General features: G+C 42.7%; 1 protein-coding gene across 2 annotated transcripts in view; it reads right to left on the bottom strand.

The window, feature by feature from the left end:
• Window positions 1-23,349, bottom strand: part of CAMKMT (calmodulin-lysine N-methyltransferase) — a 469,347-nt gene that overhangs the window by 18,108 nt on the left and 427,890 nt on the right. For both annotated transcript variants that reach the window (XM_070069190.1, XM_002709891.5), the window contains one exon: window positions 7,923-7,997. In XM_070069190.1, the coding sequence (XP_069925291.1) occupies window positions 7,923-7,997 (75 nt within the window). The remainder of the gene's footprint in view (window positions 1-7,922; window positions 7,998-23,349) is intronic.

Here is a 23,349-nt window from a genome sequence, read left to right on the forward strand (position 1 = left end):
TGGAATTAAGACTTATTCTATGCATCTGCTCTCCCACAATATGGCGCTGGGAGAGGAGGAAACAGCTTCTACCCAGCTGCCTCTCACCAACTTGACAAGCTGCAGGACCTGCTCCTGATTGGAGGAGAGCAGCGTACTCGGCGTGTGGGTAGCAGAGTTGGGATTGGTGGAAGAGGACTATAAAGGAGGAGAGAGACAACATGCACCAGGAACATCTAAGGGGAACATCTATCCGAAGGAACACCTGTGCAGCCCCCAAGAGAGCCGGCCGGCGGTGTGCCGCTCCCCCGCGGAAGTGGGGAAAGTGGCCAGGGGGAACCGCCCTTCCACGGAGGTGGAAGGGACGGTAGCCAACCCGGGAAGAACCAGCAGCAAACCCGGGAAGGGCCGAGCAGACAAAAGAACAGCGCAGGGTCCTGTGTCGTTCCTCCACGAAGACAGGGAGCGACAAATACAAATGCCACACACACACACACACACAGACACAGGTTAACAAAACCATCAACACTTCCTGAGCTGAGTACCAGGTACCAGGTACCTTTCCAGAGCTTTTTGTGGCCTGTCTCATTTTATCCTCACTTTATTCCTATGAGGTGGTGGTTATTATCCATATTTCACAGCTAAGGAGCTGAAGCATAGCAAGCTACCAATTGGCAGGCCTCAGATTCGCATCTGTCCCATGCGGCTTCAGGGTCTGTGCTCTGAGCTATTGCTCTGTGCCGCCCCTCCTATCTAACCTCAGTTACTCTTGAACAGAAAGTAATACATGGAAGAAGAGCAGTGATAGGTTCAGGCAGGAGAAGTAGGATGTTGGATGACTGGGATTAGGCAAGATTTGTCTAACACGACATTTCTAGTTTCTTGCATCCATAGCAGTCTCTCGATTTTCTGAGCTCAGTACTACAAGCAGAGCATTTGGAAGGTATCCCAGTTTCCAGCACTCCAAAGTTGCCCTCCCACCCTGACTCTGGATTTCTTGAGATCAGGGAACATTGTTTGTATTCTTTTGCCTCTTCCATGCCATTTGGAGGAGAGTTGAGGACACAGGGACTCCGAGGCTGATTAATCCCTGGGGAAAAACAGCAGCACCCTGGAGGTGGTCATTATGATGACAGCATATGGCTTCATCTTCAGGGCTTGCACTTCAAGGTAAAGGGAAAGAAAAGGTGCTATTTTTTTTTTTTTGACAGGCAGCGTGGACAGTGAGAGAGAGAGACAGAGAGAAAGGTCTTCCTTTGCCTTTGGTTCACCCTCCAATGGCCGCCACGGCTGGCGCGCTGCAGCCGGCACACCGCGCTGATCCGAAGGCAGGAGCCAGGTGCTTATCCTGGTCTCCCATGTGGGTGCAGGGCCCAAGCACTTGGGCCATCCTCCACTGCACTCCCTGGCCAAAGCGGAGAGCTGGCCTGGAAGAGGGGCAACCAGGACAGAATCCGGCGCCCCGACCGGGACTAGAACCCGGTGTGCCGGCACCACTAGGTGGAGGATTAGCTTGTTGAGCCGCGGCACCGGCCAAAAGGTGCTATCTTCTCCATAATAAAAAGAGACAATGACTTTTTTTAAAGTAGAGCAGTAGAGCAACTTTGGAAAAGGCATCTTGATCCATAACACAATGACAAATGTATTTGTTTGGAAAGCAATGTGGAGAGCCGGTCCATTTACACCCTGGATCTTTCTTACAGTGGGACTCATACCTTAAGCTAGAGTACCAGCATCCCAGGCACCAGCCATCCCATGAGCCTAAATGAAGCCCCCACTCCCATTTTGGATGCTGCAAGTGGTGCAGCACGCTGACTTGGCTTCTCCACTCCTCACGCAGCATGAGTTGACACCACCTGCTCTAGGGCCCTCCTCATCCTTCTCTGGGCCAAGGGTGAGTGGGTGCTGGCTGTCAGTAGGAGGGCTGCTGTGTGGGGCTACACTTCAGATAAGGGAGGGATATGGTTCAGGATGTAACCGAGCCCTGACTTTTACCTGTCTGCCATGTGACCTGGGCTTCATGTGCGGTCTGTTTTATTGCTAATAATGACCCACCTGTGTGACTGCTAGGGCACTGAGTTAATATTTGCAAGTTAACAGGTCTTTTTGAGTACTCAGGACACACACCAGGCACCATGTTAGGCACTGGGGGTAAGTTATGAGTCAAAGTTCCTGCCCTCTGGGGCTTCCACTTTGTGTTCATTCGTGCTTCTCCAGTTTCAGCACAGGGTACACATGGATGGTGCGCAATAAATATTTGCTGACTCATCACAGCTCATCTCAGTCCTTGAAGGAGGTCAAGGAACTGACATAGAGTGCTAGTTTCAATGATCCTAAAGCAGGTTGTACACATTTCTTTACTGGTGGTGTTAAGGATGAATCCACACGTAGGTAGGATGTTTCATGGACACGGCATTCTTTGATGCGGCAATTCTGTCATTTGAGAAAGAGGAGCGTGGAGAGTGAGGCATGAGAATTTCCAGGAGGTCAGTACTTAGGGTTTCTTTGGTCCCTGTATGTTCCATGGGAGGTTCCTCTATGGAAGCTTGCTTTCAGCAAGGGAAAAATAATCCTCTGAATGTGAGCTGGAACCATGTCTATCAGACTATCCTGCTTATTATCCATGGGGAAATGTTCTTATCTTTCATAAAGTACAGCCTTAAATCTTGGACTACAGAATATGTCTAATTCACATGTTACACAAATTTGCCATTAAGTAAGCAGTGACTAATAAGCATTAAGGATTGAAGGGAAAGGAATCAAATCGTGACTGAGTTTTTTCCTGCTCAGGATGCTGTACCTTCTTTAGTGAGATCATAATATCTGAAGTTTTAATCATTAAAAATTCTGGGGGTGGGAGTTTGTTATAATGCTTAAGACACTATTTCAGATGTCTACAGCCCATACTGGAGTGCCTGAATTCAAGTCCTGGTTCTGCTCCCAATTCTAGCTTCTTACTAACATGTACCCTGGGAGGCAGCAGGTGATGGCTCAACTATTTGGGTCCCTGCCACCCACATGGGAGACTTGGATTGAATTCTTGGCTCCCCGCTTCCACCAGGTCCCATCTTGGCTGTTGTAGGCATTTGTGCAGTGAACTAGTGGACGTGAGATCTGTGTCTCTCTGTGTCTCTGCCTCGCAAATAAATAAATTAAACAATTTCAAATTCTGCTTTGTGTGTTTTACAGAAGACTATCACTATGAACAAATATCTGTTAATCACTCAGGCCTGTGGGAAACCTGGTTGGTTGGGTTATGCAGCCTTAGACATAGGACCATATCGGTTTAAACCTGGGTATCCCAACAGCCAGGGGGGATTATTAGGAAAAAAGGAACAGTACCTTAGCAGCTGAGCCTAAAACAAGCCCTTAGAAAGTCTTATTTCTACCTAATGCTGGTAACAGTGACAAAAATGCTAGCATCACAGTTCGCTGGAGAATACAGCTGAACACACAGCACACAGTCCAAACAAGGTGATTTCAAAGGCAATGGTGTCTCCTCCATCATTCCAAATTGCATCTCCTCAAGGTAACTCTTGTAGTTCTCTAAATTGGTCTTTATTCCAGGCAAGTTCACTTTTTTCTTAGCTCCAATATAGACTTTATAACACCTTGTAGAGTCATATGAACAATTTCTATATGTTTTAGAGGGAGTGATTTATAATCTCCTGAAAATTCACCCCTTAAACAAGTCCTAATGGGCTCAGGAAACAGCAGCAGCTTAAGTGGATCTATTTTAAAAAGCTGAGCAGGTCAGTGATGAGGGTGGAGGTACCACTTCAACTCTCCCTTCAGTTACTGATCAAAATACACTGACAGTCTAGTTTGGCTATGAACACACGCACACACACACATGTACACACACGTTTATATAATTCATGGTGGCATCGACACTTGCTTTGTTCTATTGAACTACATCACAGATTTTTCTGACAAAGGAAAGGTGCTGGGCCATTTCATCTCCTCCCTTAGAGTCAGAGTTTTATGCCGAGCACAGAGAGTCTGTAATTCCTCTCACAGGGAAATTTATTAGTACCATGAACAAGGAAATATTTCTGTCTGTCCATATCCATAAAAAGAAAGACCCCTATGTTCTTATTGGAGGTGAGATGTGCTAAGTTAAATTCACTCTTTCAGATTTAACTTCCATGGAAGAGCGGCTGCTTTCAGTATTCATCAGCTGATTTTCGTGGGAGCTCAGAGTGATTCTATACTGTGGCCTCATATGCTTGCACCCCTTAAATGGTGAGATCCCTGGCAAATGGCAATTTGCGTATTTTCTCTGGGGCTGAGTCTCCTGAGGTTGAGGTGAAAGGGCTGATTAAAGATTCTTTCCGGTGTAAAGATCTGTGAGTTGTGGTTTAGAGCTATCCACGATTACAGCATCTGGAAGAAAACAAAATCTAGAGCCTTTAGTATTTCTAGTTTGACCAAAAACCCACAACATTTTCATGTAAACAGCTTAAAAACCAATCTTTTTTCATCACTCAGAGGAAAGAAAAGAGATGGGAATAAAAAGCCACAGCACTCAGCATGTGTGCAAATGCCTAGAGTGCAAGCCCTGCAGGTGCCCCGGGCCCTGTGCCCTCCCCCACTTCTCACCGGGGAGCCTCCCCAGCTCGCTGAGCGACTTGGGCTACGGCTGGCATTTCAGCCCGGCTTTCTCAGCCTTTTGAGAATCCGGAGGTGCCCAGGCGTTTCTCTTTCTGCACAGCTACAATAAGCTGGAGAGTCAACTAGCAGTGAATGGAAGCGTTCACTGGGTAGAAAACATCTTATTTCCAGACCCTTGGATTATGCTGTGATTGAGCAGGAGTCTGGAAAGACCAGCTTAGAATTAACCATTACTCGCTGTGCTGGACTTAGCAAGGACCAGGCCAGACTACATGGCGGCAGAAAGGGAGCCGTGTGTGGGACTCCACACTCAGGGACCTAATAGGGCCGTCTTCTCCCTACTCCTGTGGTTAAGCCGTCTCAGAGTTTGATGTTCATCAACAGCAGGTGTGACTGTACCTTGCATTTTTTTTTTCCTCTTCTGATTATTTCAACGTTGACACTTCACAGGTTATTTAGGAAACTTTTTCATTGTCAAAGATGCTGAAGGCTGAAATAAGGACTCGCTTTGTTTGCCTCTTTATTTTATAATCTAGTTGAGCTACTAAATTTGGATGTGAATGAACAGACTGTCTCTTCTGGGAAATAAGTTATTTCCCCCAATGTCCATAGGTTTATGAATGTTTGAATGTAAATATATGAATACATGAATGATTTAAGGACACAAACATATCACCTCTTGTTGTAATCATGTGCATTTTACTTGCACCACAATGTGGTTTGGAATAGGTTTGTGAATAGAGGTTGTTTTCATGTAAATGGGATCAAGCAGTACCCCTGGTCCGCTGTTCAGGGAATCAGACAATGCCACCCTTGCTGGAAACGCTTCCGTACGAATTTAATCTGTGTACCTAATTTTTAAACTCCGACTCTGGCTTCATATGCCTGTGGCCTAATCCAGATCTCATTGACTGACAATGGCTGAAGGAGGCTGTGAGACCTAACGTGATCTATTTATGTGTGGTGCCTCTTTCCAGCACTGAGTGTTTCAGGTTTCCTCTTAGAGGGGGTGTCAAGAGAGAGATTTCTCCTCTTCCGTGACAGTCTCAAAGAACGCAGCAAGGTCTGCCCGCCTGCCGGCCTGGCCCTGGGAACAGCATCCAGGGAGCAACTCCTGCAGAGCCACTCAGGATGTAAAGCAGTCACCGGCTCCTGGACTTCCCTGCTGTATGCACAAGATGCATGTTATAAACGTTACTGTACTTTCTAAGTTTCTAGACAGCTTCCCCATCCCTGTGGATATGAAGAGACACCATTACCAAAGCATTTCTTTCGTAAATAATATCAGCATCGTAGTGAGTGTAGCTTAATGTTTCACATTTACAAATGGGAAATTATAAACAGGCTGACATTCTGGCACTTACAACAACAGGGGGAAAAAAAAACCTTAACAATTCATGCATAGAAAAACCATTTACAAAAAGAAGCTTGGCGTATTTAGCTCATTTGCGTCCATAAATTCTCATATAGCCACCAGATGTATGTGTCTGTGTGCATAGACTATTGTACCATGCTATGTATCTGTAATGAAAGCTTTAAACTGCATGTGTGTTGTGTATATCAGTTTATACAACCTTGTTGTTGGCCAGGGAAAAAAGACTATTTTTTAAAACATGTTGTACGGCTATTTTTAACCTGAGAGCATTAATCAGCAAAGAGCTTAAATCTTACTTCCTCTACTTGTCTGGTACAAATAGGATGACATGGTGTGAGTGTCCCTAATACAAGGTATGACAAAGCCAGGCGGTTTTGATATTTGTGTGAAGGACAAATTTAACTCTAAAGCTCTTGGCCAGACCTGCCTCTGCCCACATAATCAGAGCCCGTCTGCCTGTGACCCTCGTCGAAGGCATCAAGAGCAGGCTGCCCCTTCCCTCTTGCCGCTGCTCTCTGATCTGACTTTCCTGCTTAATCTGATCTAATCCTGCCAGCATTATCTTCATCTGTGCAATGAAACCTGGAGGATCCTTTCTCATATTTGGTGAGGAAAGGCATTTACTAAATTACTTGCTGAAATCATACGGTGAGGTTTAGCTCCTTATTTTGGATTAGATGGGGGATGCAGCATTGAAGCACATTATCAATGATTAGTCAGAAATCTAGGTTTCTCCCATTTTTTTGGAAGAAGGTTTTTGAAATTGGGTGCAAAGAGATTAAAAGAGCCATGGAAAACCAGAAATCTCAGCCAAAAATAGAAAAAAAAACTTTTTTGTTGTTGTTGAGAAGTACTTTTTTTGGCAGAACAGAAATTGCAAACCTAATTCCATTGACTTCCTTAGAAAAGTTACCCATGGGGAATCTTAATAAAATGATAACAACAATAAAAATATTTCCTCAAAGTCTCATTCAGCTCTCGCCCAGGCAAGTCATCTCTGGGTTCTGGATCTTCTGAAGGGCTTATCAATCTGATAGGGCTTCTTCCAAATCTGAACTTTTTGTGCTTTCAACTCTCAAGTGTCATAATCAGCATCACAATAAAACTAACCATAACATTTTACTCTCAGGGAAAATACTTGTCAGTTGCCAATATTTCCCATAGGCTGAAATAATTATCATTCAAGTTGCATGGAGAAATACATAGGAGTAGTTAAAATAATTATTAAGGTTTGATGCATATTTACCATATAACTTAGGATCAGATTTTCATTAACAAGTCAGTAGATTGGGCCATAAGAGATGACAAAATCTCTAATGTAAATGATTTTTTAGAAGCAGGCACCTGACAGAGATTCTAATGTTCTTATTTGCATAAGAATACAATGTAATTCTATAATTTTTGTTTTATAAATAATTAAATATCATAATTGAATGTGCTGAAAATATTAGCTAGCAAATACACATTTTAAGAAAAGCTATTTCCCCCAAGATACTTCATAGATAGGTTTATTTGCTGGAGATACATGTGTGTGTACACATCCATATATTCTCTTATATCAATAGGCAGATCTCTCCTAAGAAGTAAGCTAATTGAGCTGTTTGTGTTGATAAACTCCTTTTTCTCCAGACTATTCCTCTCCGAGCCATAATTATTTGCAATTTGCCTAAGTCGTCCATTTACTGATACGTCAAGCATGAAACAGAGGCAATTCCAGAAAATGGAAATGCTTCTCAAAATCAATCTTTGGGAAATAATGTGGTAGAAGTTACTGTGTGATAGAAGACTACCTTATAACTGTCACATGGAGATGAATATTAATTTGTTGAGGTTAAGGTGGCTTTGTGCTTCATTTGTTGACTTTGCTTAGCCGTCAGCAAAGCAGCACAGCCCAATTACTCCAGCAAAGCTATTTTTTTTCCTAACGTGAGTTTTATGATTTTTATGTACTTACCAGTCAGCACACATAACAATGTCAAAATGTCCTTCCAGTTGAGAGACATCTGTCTCATTATCCCATCGTAAAACGCTTGAAGAGAAAAAGATTTTAAAAATTATACTTAGTTTTTTTTAACTTTTGATTTTAAGCTATTAACATTATTTTTTGTGGCACTTGAAATTATTTAAAAGGTATATACAAATTATTTCAAAAGGTATAATAAAAAAACCAGGATGTAACTGTCTTCTAGATTTTATTTAGTCTTCAAGTCTAGAAGAAGAATTCTATTTAAATATTTCAGTTAAGCTTCTGCTAGTTCTTATAGGCTTTTGTAGACAAACTAGAGAGAAATGTGCCATCTTTACTATGGTCATTAGAATGATTCCAGACCCCTCAACAACAAAGAGGTACACATTGAAAGCAAAGTATTCCTCATCCGATTGGAATACACATTTTTAAAAATTAGTGAGGTGAAATTTAGTGTATGTCTATCCTGCCGGGCACAGAAGTTGCATTTCTCATGGACAAAATGAGCAATCTGGCAAGAAGAAAGACAAGGGATAGCTAAGTTCCACTGGGCAGTTCTCAGTTTCTAGGCATATTGAAAAATTCACCTTTAGTGATACTTAATTTCCAAAAGCAGCTCAGATTATAAAGCTCACATTAATAACAGCCATTAATAACATGCATTTGAAAACTCTAGTAACGCTTATAAAACCAACCACAGTCTCCACTGGTAACTGTGCTGATTGTTAGCATCTCACCATACTACAGTACTTCAACGAGTTTTCTCTCCTGATATCAAAGCTATGATTTGCAGTATAGCTTTCTAAAGGAAAAATTTGCTTCTGTTTTTTCTTTTGTTTCTTTAGAGTAAAATGGGGTGATCATTCGCAGCCTGTCTGGTTACATTTGCTCACGCTGGTGAGTGCTTCATTTCTTCTACGCCTTTCCTGCGCAAAAAGTCACGTGTCTGGATATAAAAACAAGTCATAACCTGCTCGGTCCAAAAGTTCTCTTTTGTATACATGAATCTACTTTAATGCTCCCGGATTTCTTAAGGTAGAAAAGATTGAGAATATTACTATAAAAATACCTATACAGGGGCCGGCGCTGTGGCTCACTAGGCTAACCCTCCACCTAGTGGTGCCGGCACACCGGGTTCTAGTCCCGGTCGGGGCGCCGGATTCTGTCCCGGTTGCCCCTCTTCCAGGCCAGCTCTCTGCTGTGGCCCGGGAGTGCAGTGGAGGATGGCCCAGGTGCTTGGGCCCTGCACCCCATGGGAGACCAGGAGAAGCACCTGGCTCCTGCCTTCGGATCAGCGCGGTGTGCCGGCTGCAGCGCGCCAGCCGTGGCGGCCATTGGAGGGTGAACCAACGGCAAAGGAAGACCTTTCTCTCTGTCTCTCTCTCTCTCTCACTGTCCACTCTGCCTGTCGAAAAGAAAAGAAAAGAAAAGAAAAGAAAAGAAAAGAAAAGAAAAGAAAAGAAAAGAAAAGAAAAGAAAAGAAAAGAAAAGAAAAGAAAAGAAAAGAAAAATATCCAAAAGTACCTGTACAGGATGAGCACTGGTTGCTCATTCATTGTTCACCTCGTCTCACCGAGCACCTCTTCCCACGTGTCGGGCCCTGCGCTGCACCACACACTGGGCCTTCACAGAGCAGCCTGGTGAGCCATGCAGTCAGAGACCCCTAAGTGTTGTGTCCTCTGTGTTGTGTAAGCACACACACCCCTTTGGGGCACCATGGGTTACCTCGGAGCTCACCGTCCTGTGACATAGGTATGAGCTTTATGAGTTAACTCTGGTGTTATATTCACCTTAGCCCACTGGAGACACCAGAGAGGAAGAAAATCAAGGCACTTCCAAGAGATTAAAGCTCATTTTGTTCTTAGATTTCTCAGAAACCCCATGCACCTTGGGAGAGTGGTAAGCGCAGCAAGTTTTCTGGATGTGCTGGGGCTCTGGGTGTGCCTGGGACACAGTCTCAGTGGCACTGGGGGCAGAGGGGCGGCTACCCAAATGAGAAAAGTATTAAAATTACTCATAATGGTGCCATTCTACAAATGGCTGACTATTTAGAAGATGCTCTTAGCACACGTACAATTCCCAGAGCACAAGGATGTGCAGGAAACCCTGTGGTGATATTGGATATCATATCCCGAGGTGCTTCAGCCTCTTGGTTCAACAAAGACAAACTGGAGAGACAGGGCAGCCACTGGCGATGGCTCACCATAGCAGCTGGAACAAATCCTGCCTCTCTAGGAAAGGAAATGCTTGGCGTGGTCACTTGGACACATTCCCAAGAGGCATTCCCCCCCGGTTCTTACCAGGCTTGTGGCTAGGCTGGCCCTATGGCCGTATGCATGTGACTGAGATTGGTGTAGTGGACAGAGGTCAGCCGGGCACAATGGACACACTGAGGTTCCCATCTTGCCTCCTGTCTGTAGTAACTGTGTGAGTGTGGACAGTTATTGAACCTCTTTGCGTCTTCTGATGTGTAAAATGGGGATACCCATGGTGCCTCCTTGAACTCTCTGAGGGTGCCATTCATGCTGCAGCTGGGCTTGTAGTTTTCACACAGCATGCGATGAGCATGGTGCACCCCGAGTTGCAGTCGGGCAGCCCTCTTTCACAGAACTCTAGAGAAGATGGTGATTTCAGGATCTAAGGAGCTGCTCCTTCCAACCGCTCTCCTCCACTGCTCTTGGCTTCCACCTTCCCTCTGGATGCACCCATTCATGGTCATGCATATGAGCACAATGCTCCAGCTCCAGCTCCAGCTCCAGGGGAAGTCTAGATTCTTGTTTGTTTATTTGTATCCAGTTTGTTGCAGATCAATTAAAAAAATTAATGGACAAATGAGCTTTAAAGAACAAAGGCATTGCGAATACAAGCCTACTGATCATGTTTGGATGCTGCAGCAGTGTTTCAAAATATTTACTTTCCATTTTTAGTCTTTTTTTGTTGCAGATCAAAACATAAATTTCACTTCAAATTACCAATTATTTTCTTCTAGAACAAAATACCATCTTCCAGAAGAACATAAGCGAATTACCATCTTCTGGAGCAGGTGTCCCTGGCCACACTATATCCCCATGATTTTATGTTTAATGCCATGGAGATCATAGTGGAGGCTGTGAGAAAGAGGGTAGAGAGAGAAGTTTAGCTTCACCTGTAGCAGAATGCCAGCCAGACTCTCTAAGCTACTTGTCTGTGGTCTATAACCTGTTGATTTTTTAAATTAACGCTTTTCTATTTTTTAAGATTTATTTATTTATTTGAAAGAGTTAGAGAGAGAGAAAGAGAGAGAGAGAGAGAGTCCATCTGCTGATTCATTCCCCAAATGGCTGGACCAGGCTGAAGCCAGGAGCCAGGATCTTCCTCTGGTATCCCACATAAGTGCAGGGGCCCAAGCACGGGTCATCTTGTGCTGTTTTCTCAGGTGCATTAAGTGTAGCAGCCAGGACTCCAACTGGTGTTCAGTGGGATGCTGGCGCTACAGGCTGCAGCTTAACCTGCTGTGCCACAGCGCTGGCCCCATAACCTGCTAATTTAAACTTAGTTGGGAGCTATCTTCCATGAAGAGGCTACTTGTGGTACTAGTTTACCATCCTGGGGGTGGGTGTGGAAGCCACACATTGAAAACCATCACCTTAAAAAGAGACAGCTGAAATGTTCTTATTTTCTTGTCAATTTAGAAATTTACACCAGTGGCAGCCCAAAAATTCAAGGTCTATTTCTCCCTGATAAAGTAAATCAAGGCTTTGAGATTTTAGGATTGTATTTTTTTTTTTTTTTTATCATACCTCTCTAGATTTTGTCTTGGGGTTTTCTCATGGTAAAAGATAAGGAGTCAAAGATTTCTGGATTTTTCTAGCATCCATTTTTCAAAAACAGAAGTTTTCTATCTTAACTCTCATGAGTAGGATATTTCCCACTACAAGTTATAGACCTATTGGACCAATGTGTAACCTGAGGCCTGACTGATCTGTTTTTGCCTTGTTTTACTTCCTCATCAAAAGAGCTTGCAACTTTTTTTTTTTTGACAGAGTTATAGAAAGTGAGAGAGAGAGAGAGAAAGAGAGACAGAGAGAAAGGTCTTCCTTCTGTTGGTTCACCCCCCAAATGGCCACTATGGCCGGAGCTATACTGATCCGAAGCCAGGAGCCAGGTTCTTCTTCCTGGTCTCCCATGCAGGTGCAGGGGCCCAAGCACTTGGGCCATCCTCCACTGCCTTCCCTGGCCACAGCAGAGAGCTGGACTGGAAGAGGAGCACCTGGGACTAGAACCTGGCGCCCATATGGGATGCTGGCACCGCAGGCAGAGGATTAACCAAGTGAGCCACACGCCGGCCCAGTGTGCAACTTTTAAAAGCAACATTATTGAGGTATAAGACATGTGCAATAAAAATGCACCCTGTTGTAAGTGTACTTTTCTTTTTAGAATTTTATTGTTTTATATGTATTTTTAAATCAACATGTAATTATACATACTTATGGGGTACAGTATGGAATTTCAATGCATGTACACAATGTGTAATGATCAGATCAGGCTAACTGACATCTGTTGCCGCAGACATATATCAATTCTTTGTGGTCAAAATCCTATCAGCAATTTCAGAATATTGATTCTTGCCAAACTGTTATCCCACTGTGCCACAGAACATTATCCCTCATCTCCAGCTATCCCCAGAGCCCACCCTTTTAATTCCTCTGGTGCAGAAACGCTCAACTCCGTCTCTTCCTTCCGTCCACGTTTCTTGGATCCAGCTCTCTGCTTGATCCCTGACTGCTCCTGAGCGCCTGAATGTGGCTGCAGACAGCACACAGGCATCCTGACGGGCTTCCCTTTAGATGTATGACCTTGAATCTCAAGTGGACTGTTAATGCTGTATGGCATTCATACTTACATTTCCTTTGGCCATTTACTCTCCCACGCTCCTAGGTCATTATTTTCACCTTCTCTTCTTTCAAAATTCTAACACTCACCCTCACTGTCAGCCGATGACCTTGCTTACTACTTTGCTGTCAAGACTGCATCAATCAGATGAGAATTTTCATAAACTCCTACCACCATGCTTACGCTCCTAACAGCATCTGCACCTGCCTCCTCCGCCTCCCTACCTATTGTCGGAGCCGAAATATCCATATCCATACTCCTGTCTACTGCCAAAACTTTCTCCTATGTGCTTGCTCACTCTGTCTACCTACCTACCCACTTTAATCTATTCTAGGATGTACCTCTAGCATTTTCCCATCACTTTCCTCTCTATGGATTATTTCCATTAGTATTCAACGACACAATTATTGCCCTCCCTGAAAAATATCCTCTCTTGACACCACCTTCCCCTCTAGTTACTGCTCTTTCTTTATTCTTCCCCTGCAGAAAATCTCCTTGAAAACATGCAAAGTCTTGGTTTGCAATTCTCTTCTCCCAGTTTCTCTTAAATCCATTCCAATCAGGCTTCTGTCCCTACTGTTCCACAAAATGTTCTTGTCAAATTCATTGCTAAATTCAGGTCAGTTCTTAGTCTTCATCTATCATCTTGAACTCCTCCCATGAACCCCAGATACATACATCCAACTTCCTATTTTAATATTTCCATATGAACATCTGATAGACATCTCAAACTTCACATGTCTACATTTGAATTCCTGTGCTTCTTTCCCCAGATTCATTGCATTTAACAGTTTTTGTTAATGATAATTCCATCTTCCTGGCTGCTCAAATCAAAAACCTTGAATATACTCTGACCCCCCCTTTTTTAATTGCACACTAAATATGACAGAAATGTAGTTAGTTTTACCTTTAAAAAATATAAAAATCCAACCATGCAATCTCTGCTCAAGAGAGTAGCCAGGATGATCCTTTTAAAACATAGGTCACAGACGTTTTTGACTTCTCTATAATGGCTCCCCTTGTCATTCAGAGTAAAAGTCCAGGTTTTCACAATGACCTGGAAGACCCTGTCCAGCTGGGCCCAGTTACCCCTTTGATCTCATCTCCTCGGACTCTCTTCTCTTGTTCTTTTTAGTGACATTTGCCTCCTTATATATTTTTTTCTTTTCTTGATATTTATTTATTTGAAAGAGAGACAGAGACAGAGAGAAAGAGCTTCCATTCTCTGGTTCACCCCCAAAATGGCCACAACGGCCAGGGCTGGGCCAGACAGAAGTCAGGAGTCTGGAATTCCATCTGGGTCTCCCACATGGGTGGCAGGGGCCCAAGCATTTGGGCCATCTTCTGCTTCTTTCTCAGGGAGCTGGATTGAAGTGGAAGAGCTGGGACTTGAACCAGTGCTTATATGGGATGCTGGCACTGCAGGAAGTAGCTTAACTCTTCTGCACCACAAAGCCAACCCCTTTTTATGGTTTCTTGAACACACCAGACATGCTTCCATCCAACAGCCTTTGTCCTGGCTGCTTGCTCTGCCTACCTGCTCTTCCTCCAGACATCCTTACGGCTCCCTCCCTCCCCTCCTTCAAGTGTGCTCAGATGCCTGAGGGTGGCACTGCCTGATCATCCTCTTTTCCTTTTAGTTCAACACTTCTGAAACCCCTTATCTTGCTCTTCATTTTCTAATTGCAGTTATTATCCTTTAATATGCTATATAACTAAATTATTAATTTTAAATTATGTCACCCTAGAAGATAAACACCATAGGGATAGATATTCTAAAAATCTGTTTTGTACAGTGATGTGTTTCCAACTCTTGGAGAAGTCCCTGGCATGAAGTAGCTGCTCAGTAAATCTATGAATGAATCATGTGTGAGTGTCCCTAGCACAGCGTTAGGCACACAGAAGACACCGAGGAAAGGGAGATTCGAAAGAGAGGTTCCTGTTTTTAAGTTCTCTGGCTAGATTAGCTGGATCGGAAGGATACTGAATATGCTTTTTGAGGATGTCTGCTTCTAGCAAAGATGGAGCAATGAAGACATCATTTACACTTTTGCTTGAAACAACTAAGCAAAACATATAATATTTCTTAAGACACTGCACATCAGCAGCAAAGGACAGTGACCCTTGGGGGAGAAGAAACAAATGAAGTGAGCCCTGCCATTATGCCAGTTTACTGTCTTGAGGGAGTTCCCAGCTCATGGCACAGAAAGGGGGAAGTGAGGTAGAACCAGGTGGACTCCCTGAACTAAGCAGTTGGAGCTGAGAGCTTGAGGAAACCAAGAGAGAATACTGGTTCAGGAGAGAGGTACACAGGGAGAGAACTCTGGAAATCTGCAGATGGTCCCCTCGAGTATTCTGCGGGGTATGGATCTGTGCATGTGTGTGAGGAAACTACTTGAGGGTGGAAAAAGACTCATCTGAGAGGACCAGAGGGTACTGGGCCAGTGCTCACCCAGGGTCAGGAAGAGTGCTTGATCTCATCAGCTTCAATAGAGGACCACAATTTATAAGCACTGGGTAGAGTCCTCAGTAGTCAGGAATAATTATCCATAGACTAATTATCTGCTGCTCTGGTTCTTTCCAACACATCTAAAAGCAAGACCCCAAAGTATCAAACTATTTCAAAGTAACTTCATAGCATCCCAGAACAAAACTCAAAATGTATTAACAGGAATACAAAAATATTCATATCCCAACAAGATAAAATTAAAAATGTCTGTTATATAACCAAAAAATTGACAGGCAAAGAATTAAAATCATAAATCCCGAAATTAGGAGACAAATCAAACAACTGAACCCAATATAAACCTGATTCAGATGTCATAATTATCAGACAAAGGTATTAAAAGACTTATATTGGTATTTAATACATTTCAAAAGTCAAGTAAACACATGGAAGATGCTTTTTTTTTCTTTTCTTCTTCTTCTTCTTCTTCTTCTTCTTTTTTTTTTTTTGTCAGGCAGAGTTAGACAGTGAGAGAGAGAGACAGAGAAAAAGGTCTTCCTTCCATTGATTCACCCCTCAAATGGCCGCTACAGCCATCACACTGCTCCGATCCAAAGCCAGGAGCCAGGTGCTTCCTCCTGGTCTCCCATGTGGGTGGCAGGGCCCAAGCACTTGGGCCATCCTCCACTGCCTTCCCTGGCCACAGCTGGACTGGAAGAGGAGCAACTGGGACAGAATCCGGCACCCCGACTGGGACTAGAACCCCGGGGTGCTGGCACCGCAGGTGGAGGATTAGCCTAGTGAGCCATGGCACTGGCCAATGCTTTTTAAAATCCCAAATCAACTCAGGAAGATGAAAATTATGTCTGAGAGGAAAGACAAACATTGGATTAGATTAAAAACAGATTACATATTGCAGAGGAAAAAAAAAAACTAGTGAACTTGAACACAGCAATAGACAATATCCAAATGAAATATACAGAGAAAACAGGAATAATAGTAAATAAAAAGAGCAGTAATGAGTCAGCAATGGGACAAACTTCAGTTATGTTTATATAATTGGAGTCCTCAAAACACAGAAGAGAAGGCAGAAAATATATTTGAAGAAATAACGGCTGAAAACTTTCCTAATTTAATGAAATCTATTAACTCACAGATCCAGAAATTTCAACAAACCTCAGACACCAAAAACATACAGAAAATGACAAGGCATATAATAATCCAATTGTCCAAAATAAATGCTAAAAAGAAAATCTTAAAAAGACACATAGGTACAAAGATGACAGCATATTTCTTGGTAAGAAAATGCAAGTCAGAAGACAGTGGAATGACACAGTCAAATTACTGAAAGGAGTTAAAAACCAATAACCTGTCAATCTAGAATTACATAGCCAGTGAAAATATATTTAAAAAAAAGATGAAATAGATGTTTTAAGACAAGTGTGTTAAGGGAAGTCCCTTAGGCAGAATAAAAATATCTGATGGAAATATGGAACTACATAGAGCAATGATGAGAATCAGGATTAATAACCATACAGATAAACAATTCATATTTTTTTCTTATTACTTAAATGTCTTTAATATATAATTGACTGGTTAAACAAATATTGTAGGATTTATAACACATGCAGAAATAAAATTAGATAATAGAATACAGACTGAGAGAGGAGAAATGACAGTATACTATTAAAGTGTTTTTCTAGTATGCATGGAACTTTTATAGTATATATTGAAGATAGATTGTGATAAAATCTTAAGTAACCACTGAAATAACAAAATGAAGAATTACAGCTAGTAAAAAGGAAATCAAACAGAATAAAATGAATTCATTTAATCTGAAAGATGGTAGGAAAAAATGAGAACAAAGAATAGAAAGAACAAACAGGAAGCAAATAGATTTACTCTAGCCATATCGGTAATTGTGCCAAATTAAAATAATGTACACACCTCCATTAAAAGGCAAAGGATGTTAGAATGGATAAAAATGCTAGACCCAAGTACATGTGGCTTACAGTAAATACATTTTAAGCATGAGGACACAGATGGGTTAAAAATAAAAAGATGGAAAAAGACACACCAAACACTGAGTCAAAAGAAAGCTGGAGTAGCTATATTAACACCAGAAATAGTAGGTTTCAGAGCAAAGACTATTACTAGGGATAAAGAAGATCACTTCATAACGCCCAAAGGTCAATCCAAGTAGCAGACACAGTAATTCTAAATGTTTAAGCACTGAACAACAGAGCTTAGAATACATGAAGCACAGGCAGAACTGAAAGGAAATATAGACAAAACTACAATCATAGTCAGGGGTTTCAATACTCTTCTTTCAGTAATTGATTGAGCAAGTAGACATAAAATAAACAAAGTGATAGATGATTTTTTTAAATTTATTTTTTATTTTGAAAGAGTTACAGAGAGGACACACACACACACACACACACACAGTAAGAGAAAGAGAGAGAGATTAAGAGATTTTCCATCCTCTGGTCTACTCCCTAGATGGCCATAATGCCTGGCTGAGCCAGGCTGAAGCCAGGAGCCAGGAGCTTCATCCAGGTTTCCCACATAGGTGGAGAGGCCCAAGCACTTGGGCCATTCTCTGCTGCTTTTCCCAGGCCATTTAGCAGAGAGCTGGATTGGAAGTGGAGCAGCTGGGACTTGAACAAGAGCCTAGAGGGGATGCAGGCATCACGGGAGGCAGCTTTACCCTCTATGCCAAAATGCCAGCCCCTATAAATGCCTTTAATAACACTACAGCCAACTTGACTTAATTGATATTGACAGAATACTCCATCCAACAAGAGCAGAATACATATGTTTTTCAAGTAGAAAAAGTATCCACCAAGATATTCAAACAGTATGCTTAATTGATATTTATAGACTACTCCATCCAACAAGAGTAGAATATACATGCTTTTCAAATAGAGTATACCTATTCTTGGGCAGAATATAAATTTCAGAGAACTTCAGTTGTATTGAAGATATGTTGTTTGTCCACAATGGAATTAAGTTAGAAACCAATAGTAAATTTAAAACTCAATATTCTTAGTGTGTGCATTGTAGCACAGTGGGTTAAGATGCCCATATCTCATATTGGAATGCCTGGCAACTCCACTTCTGACCAAGCTTCCTGCTAACGGATCTTGGGAGGTGGTAGATGTTGGCTCAAGTGCTTGGAACCCTATCACCCATGTGGAAGACCCATATGGAGCTCTGGGTTCCTGGCTTCACCTGGCCCTGCCCTGGCTATTGTTTGGGGAGTGAACCAGCAGATGGAAGATCTCGCTCTCGTTCTCTGTCTTTTAAGTAGATGAAAATAAGTGTTTTTAAAAATCAATATTTTTCATAAAATTTTCAAATATTTGAAAAATAAATATAATTCTAAATAATCTAGAGTACAAAGAAATCAAAACAAATTGAAAAGTACTTTAAATCAATGAAGATATAAATACAAGTACAACATATCAAAATGCATGGTTGGCCACTAATGCAGTACTTAGAAGGAAATTAACAGCTCTAAATGCCCATCTATATTAGAAAAGTCTCAAATCAGTGAAGTCAGTTTCTATCCAAACAAGCATGAAAAAATAAGGTTAAACCCAACATGAAGAGCAAAAGGGAAGTAATAAAGAACAGAAATGCATGAAATAGAAACAGAATCATAGAAAGAAACCAATGAAGCCAAACATTGGTTCTTTTAGATCAACAAAATTGATAAACCTTTAGCCAGACTGATCAGGAAAAAATATATTTTAAATAAATAGTTTTTATTTTTATTTTATTTATTTATTTATTTATTTTTTGACAGGCAGAATGGACAGTGAGAGAGAGACAGAGAGAAAGGTCTTCCTTTTTCCGTTGGTACACCCCGCAATGGCCGCTGCGGCCGGCGCACCGCACTGATCCAAAGCCAGAAGCCAGGTGCTTCTCCTGGTCTCCCATGAGGGTGCAGGGCCCAAGCACTTGGGCCATCCTCCCGGGCCATAGCAGAGAGCTGGACTGGAAGAGGAGCAACTGGGACAGAATCTGGAGACCTGACCGGGACTAGAACCCATTGTGCCGGCGCCGCAGGCGGAGGATTAGCCTATTGAGCCCGTAGCGCGGGCCAAAAATAGTTTTTAAAATAAATCAACTTCTGAAAGGATTCCGACCTTATGATGTAAAATCCACATTAAGAGAATTTTTTAAACAGAAAGTTTCTGTTTTAAGTTTGTAATAAGCCCTAGCATCAACCAGGTTCAACAAAACTTGTATTTTATTGTGGTGATCACAGACAACCCCCCCCACATACATCTTTAAAACATTGCTTTTCTCATACTCCCATGGTGAATATTTCTCTGTTTATCTTCATATTTGCAGACCCCTGGTTTCAGGGGAATAGGTCATAGTTTTAAACTCTGGTTCTAGAAAGGCAGTCCCTTGAGTGTTTGTGAAAAGAGCATACTGATGGAGTTCTTATACTTGCTAAATACAATGAACTTAGAGTACTTCAAAAACAAGTGATCTGACCAGAAGCAGGGAAAGCAGCAGTTTTCTTTGCATAATTGTCAGACACAGTCTTCTTTATGGAACATTCCAGTCACCTTTCCCACAGGGTTTTGCATCTCACTTAAAGTCCATGTGAACACAGCTTACTCTTAACAGAGGGCCTGTTCAAGTTATTTATAGCCTCTGTCTAATATTGTAAATCACTTCTTTATTTTTCAAAAATTTATTTATTTATTTTAAAAAGATTTCTTTATTTTTATTTGAAAGTTGGAGTTACAGAGAGAGGGAGAAACAGAGAAGGGAGGGAGGGAGGGGGGGAGAGAGAGAGAGAGAGAGAGAGAGAGAGATCTTCCATCTGCTGATTCACTCCCCAAAATGGCAGCAACAATCAGAGCTGGGCTGATCTGAAGCCAGGATCCAGAAGCTTCTTCCAGGTCTCCTATGTGAGTGCAGGGATCCAAGCACTTGGGCCATCTTCTACTGCTTTCTCAAGCACATTAGCAGGATGCTGTATCAGAAGTGGAGCAGCTGGAACTTGAACCGGATGCCCATCGTGGGCAGTGGCTTAACCTGCTGTTACCATGATGCTGGTCCCAAATATATTTATTTATTTTATTTTTTATTTACTTGAGATGCAAAGAGACAGGGAGACATCTGTTGGCTTCTTTCCTGGATGCTTGTAATGGTCAAGATCTGGGCCAGGCTGAAGCTGGGAGCTGGGAACTCAATCAGGTTTCCCACATGGATGGCAGGGACCCAAGTACTCAAGCCATTACCTGCTGCCACCCAGGGTCTGCACTACTGTAAGAACTTGCAATCAGGATCCAGGGCTGGGACTTGAACCCAGGTACTCCAACATGGAGTCTTAATCCCTAGGCCAAATGCCTGCCCTACTGCTTTTGTATGGTTCCTTCCTCGCCACTTGTCCCTACATTTTCCCTGACCTTTTATAGTTTTAAATTGCTATATGTTCGAAACCCTATGCAGTTAGAATTGACATGTTAGAATAAAGTGTTTTAATGGGGAAAAGGACAGCATCTAAACCCACAGCTAAGTCTGAGCCTGAGAGGGGCTACCACTCAGCTGACTCCCTAACTGGTGGGTCGTCTATCTCTGCAGTGCTATTGAACCTCACTGGGTGCTGTAACAGCAGCACAAAGAGGATGTGTTTCCAGAGTAACAGCCACCTCAAATGCAGCAAGTCTCAAACTGCTGTCTTCCTCCTCTACTTTCTTTACATTTCTTTTTTATTTGACAGGTAGAGTTATAGACAGTGAGAGATAGAGAGACAGAGAGGAAGGTCTTCCTTCCGTTGGTTCACTCCCCATATGGCTGCTACAGCCGGAGCTACACTGATCCGAAGCCAGGAGCCATGAGCTTCCTCCTGGTCTCCCATGCGGGTGCAGGGCCCAAGCACTTGGGCCATCCTCCACTGCACTCCCAGGCCACAGCAGAGAGCTGGACTGGAAGAGGAGCCCTATTTTCTTTACATTTTGCATACACTTGCTTCTCTGGAATGGCCCCATTTTTGCTCACCATTTTCCACTCAGATGCAGTCCTGAACTATCTGTTTCTCTCTTCTTGAACCACTGAAATAGCTTTTCTAGTCTTTTTTTTTTTTTTAAAGATTTATTTATTTATTTGAATGGCAGAGTTACAGAGGTGCAGAGAGAGAGAGAGAGAGAGAGAGAGAGAGAGGTCTTCCCTCTGCTGGTTCACTCCCCAGATGGCTACAACAGCTGGAGCTGAACTGATCTGAAGCTAAGATCCAGGAGCTTCTTCCAGGTCTCCCACAGGGGTATAGATGCCCAAGCACTTGAGCCATTTTCTACTGCTTTCCTAGGCCTAGCAAACTGGATCAGAAGTGGAGCAGTCAGCACTTAAACTGGTGCCCATATGGGCACTACAGGTGGCAGCTTTACCTGCTATACCACAGTGCAAGTCCCTGGCTTTTCTAAAAGCAAGAACCTTTTTTATTTTTATTGTTCTGAACTGAATAGCAAAATTTAGACTAGAATAGTGACAGTGAAATATTTTGGGCAAAAAAAGTTATCGATTAACAGAATTATTTCTATGACCTTATTCTAACAAGACTATAATAGGTGAGACACATTCTCTCCCCTCCTGCCCCTGCCCAACACACACAGAGAAAAGCAAAGCTAGAGAAGAGCTGCAAGTGATATTTCTGGATCACCATTTCTCACCTATTCTGCACCCAGTGTTTCTTAACCAAGGTGGTACTGGCAATTGGAGAAGGACAGTTCTTCACTGTAGTAGACTCTCCCTGTGTCCCTCACATTGAAAGATGTTTGCAATTCCTGCTCCCTTCAGTAACAGTAAGAACATTTAGTCCTGTGAAAACCAAATAAAAGTTCCCATATGATTATAAATAGTGTGCAGAGGTGGACACCTAGTCCACCTCTAGTTGAAAACCACTGTTGGGTTATCTGAGGCCTCCTCTACCTCTGATGTGTGCCTCTTGTTGAATTCTGAGAACTAAAGGCTGTGATAGATACAAGATACAAATTGGAATTGCTCTCTCATCTGAACAACCCTCCTCTTTCCACTGCCAGTCACATCTTCAGTAAGAGGATGCCATAGAAATTCCAGATGCAAAGTGAGGAAGGAAGCCCTCACATGGAAGGTAAAAAATACCTCTCCACTGACAAACAGAGGAAATCCAGAGACTTCCTGGATACTTTCAGTTAGTATATTAATCTGAGCAGCAACCTAGGGCTGTAAAATGGGCTTACAGAGATACTAGAATCATCTGAGGAGGTTGTTAAACTGTTACACTCATTGGGGCAGGTGCTGTGGCATAATGGGTAAAGCTGCCACCTTCAGTGCCAGCATCCCATATGGGCGCCGGTTCGAGTCCCGGCTGCTCCACTTCCAATCCAACCCTGCTATGGCCTGGGAAAGCAGTAGAAGATGGCCCAAGTCCTTGGGCCCCTGCACCCACGTGGGAGACCTGGAGGAAGCTCCTGGCTCCTGGCTTCAGATTGGTGTAGCTCCAGCCGTTGTGGCCAATTGGAGAGTGAACCATTGAATGGAAGACCTCTCTCTCTCTCTCTCTCTCTGCCTCTCTTTCTCTCTCTGTGTAACTCTGACTTTCAAGTAAATAAATAAATCTTTAAAAAATAAATAAATAAACTGTTTCACTCATGAGCCTCAACCCCATGGGGTCTGATTCAGCAAGGTTGGCTTGAGGTCCAGGAAACTGTATTTTTAAAGTTAAGTAGCACAGGTAATTTCCACAAGGATGGGTCACAAACCATTTTGAAAAAAATTACTACTTACATAGATTTATATTTAGAACATTCTAGAAACACAGGTTTAGACTTTATTCCCATGCATCAGATTTCTTCCAAAAGAGGATACTACTCAAGAGAAGCATGTCCTAAAGACAGACTTCTATAAGAACTTCCTCTGGGGTGGGCATTTGGCCTCGCAGCTAAGATGCCCATGTCCCACATCAGAACTTGGGTTCTATACTTGGCTCTGGCTCCTGGCTTTAGCTTCCTGCTAAATGCAGACCCTGGGAGAGGTAGTGATGGCTCAAGTGATTGGGTTCTGCCATCCATGTGGGAGAACTGGGTTGAGTTC

This window comes from Oryctolagus cuniculus, chromosome 2, assembly GCF_964237555.1.
Source record: "Oryctolagus cuniculus chromosome 2, mOryCun1.1, whole genome shotgun sequence".
Taxonomy (NCBI): Eukaryota; Metazoa; Chordata; class Mammalia; order Lagomorpha; family Leporidae; genus Oryctolagus; species Oryctolagus cuniculus.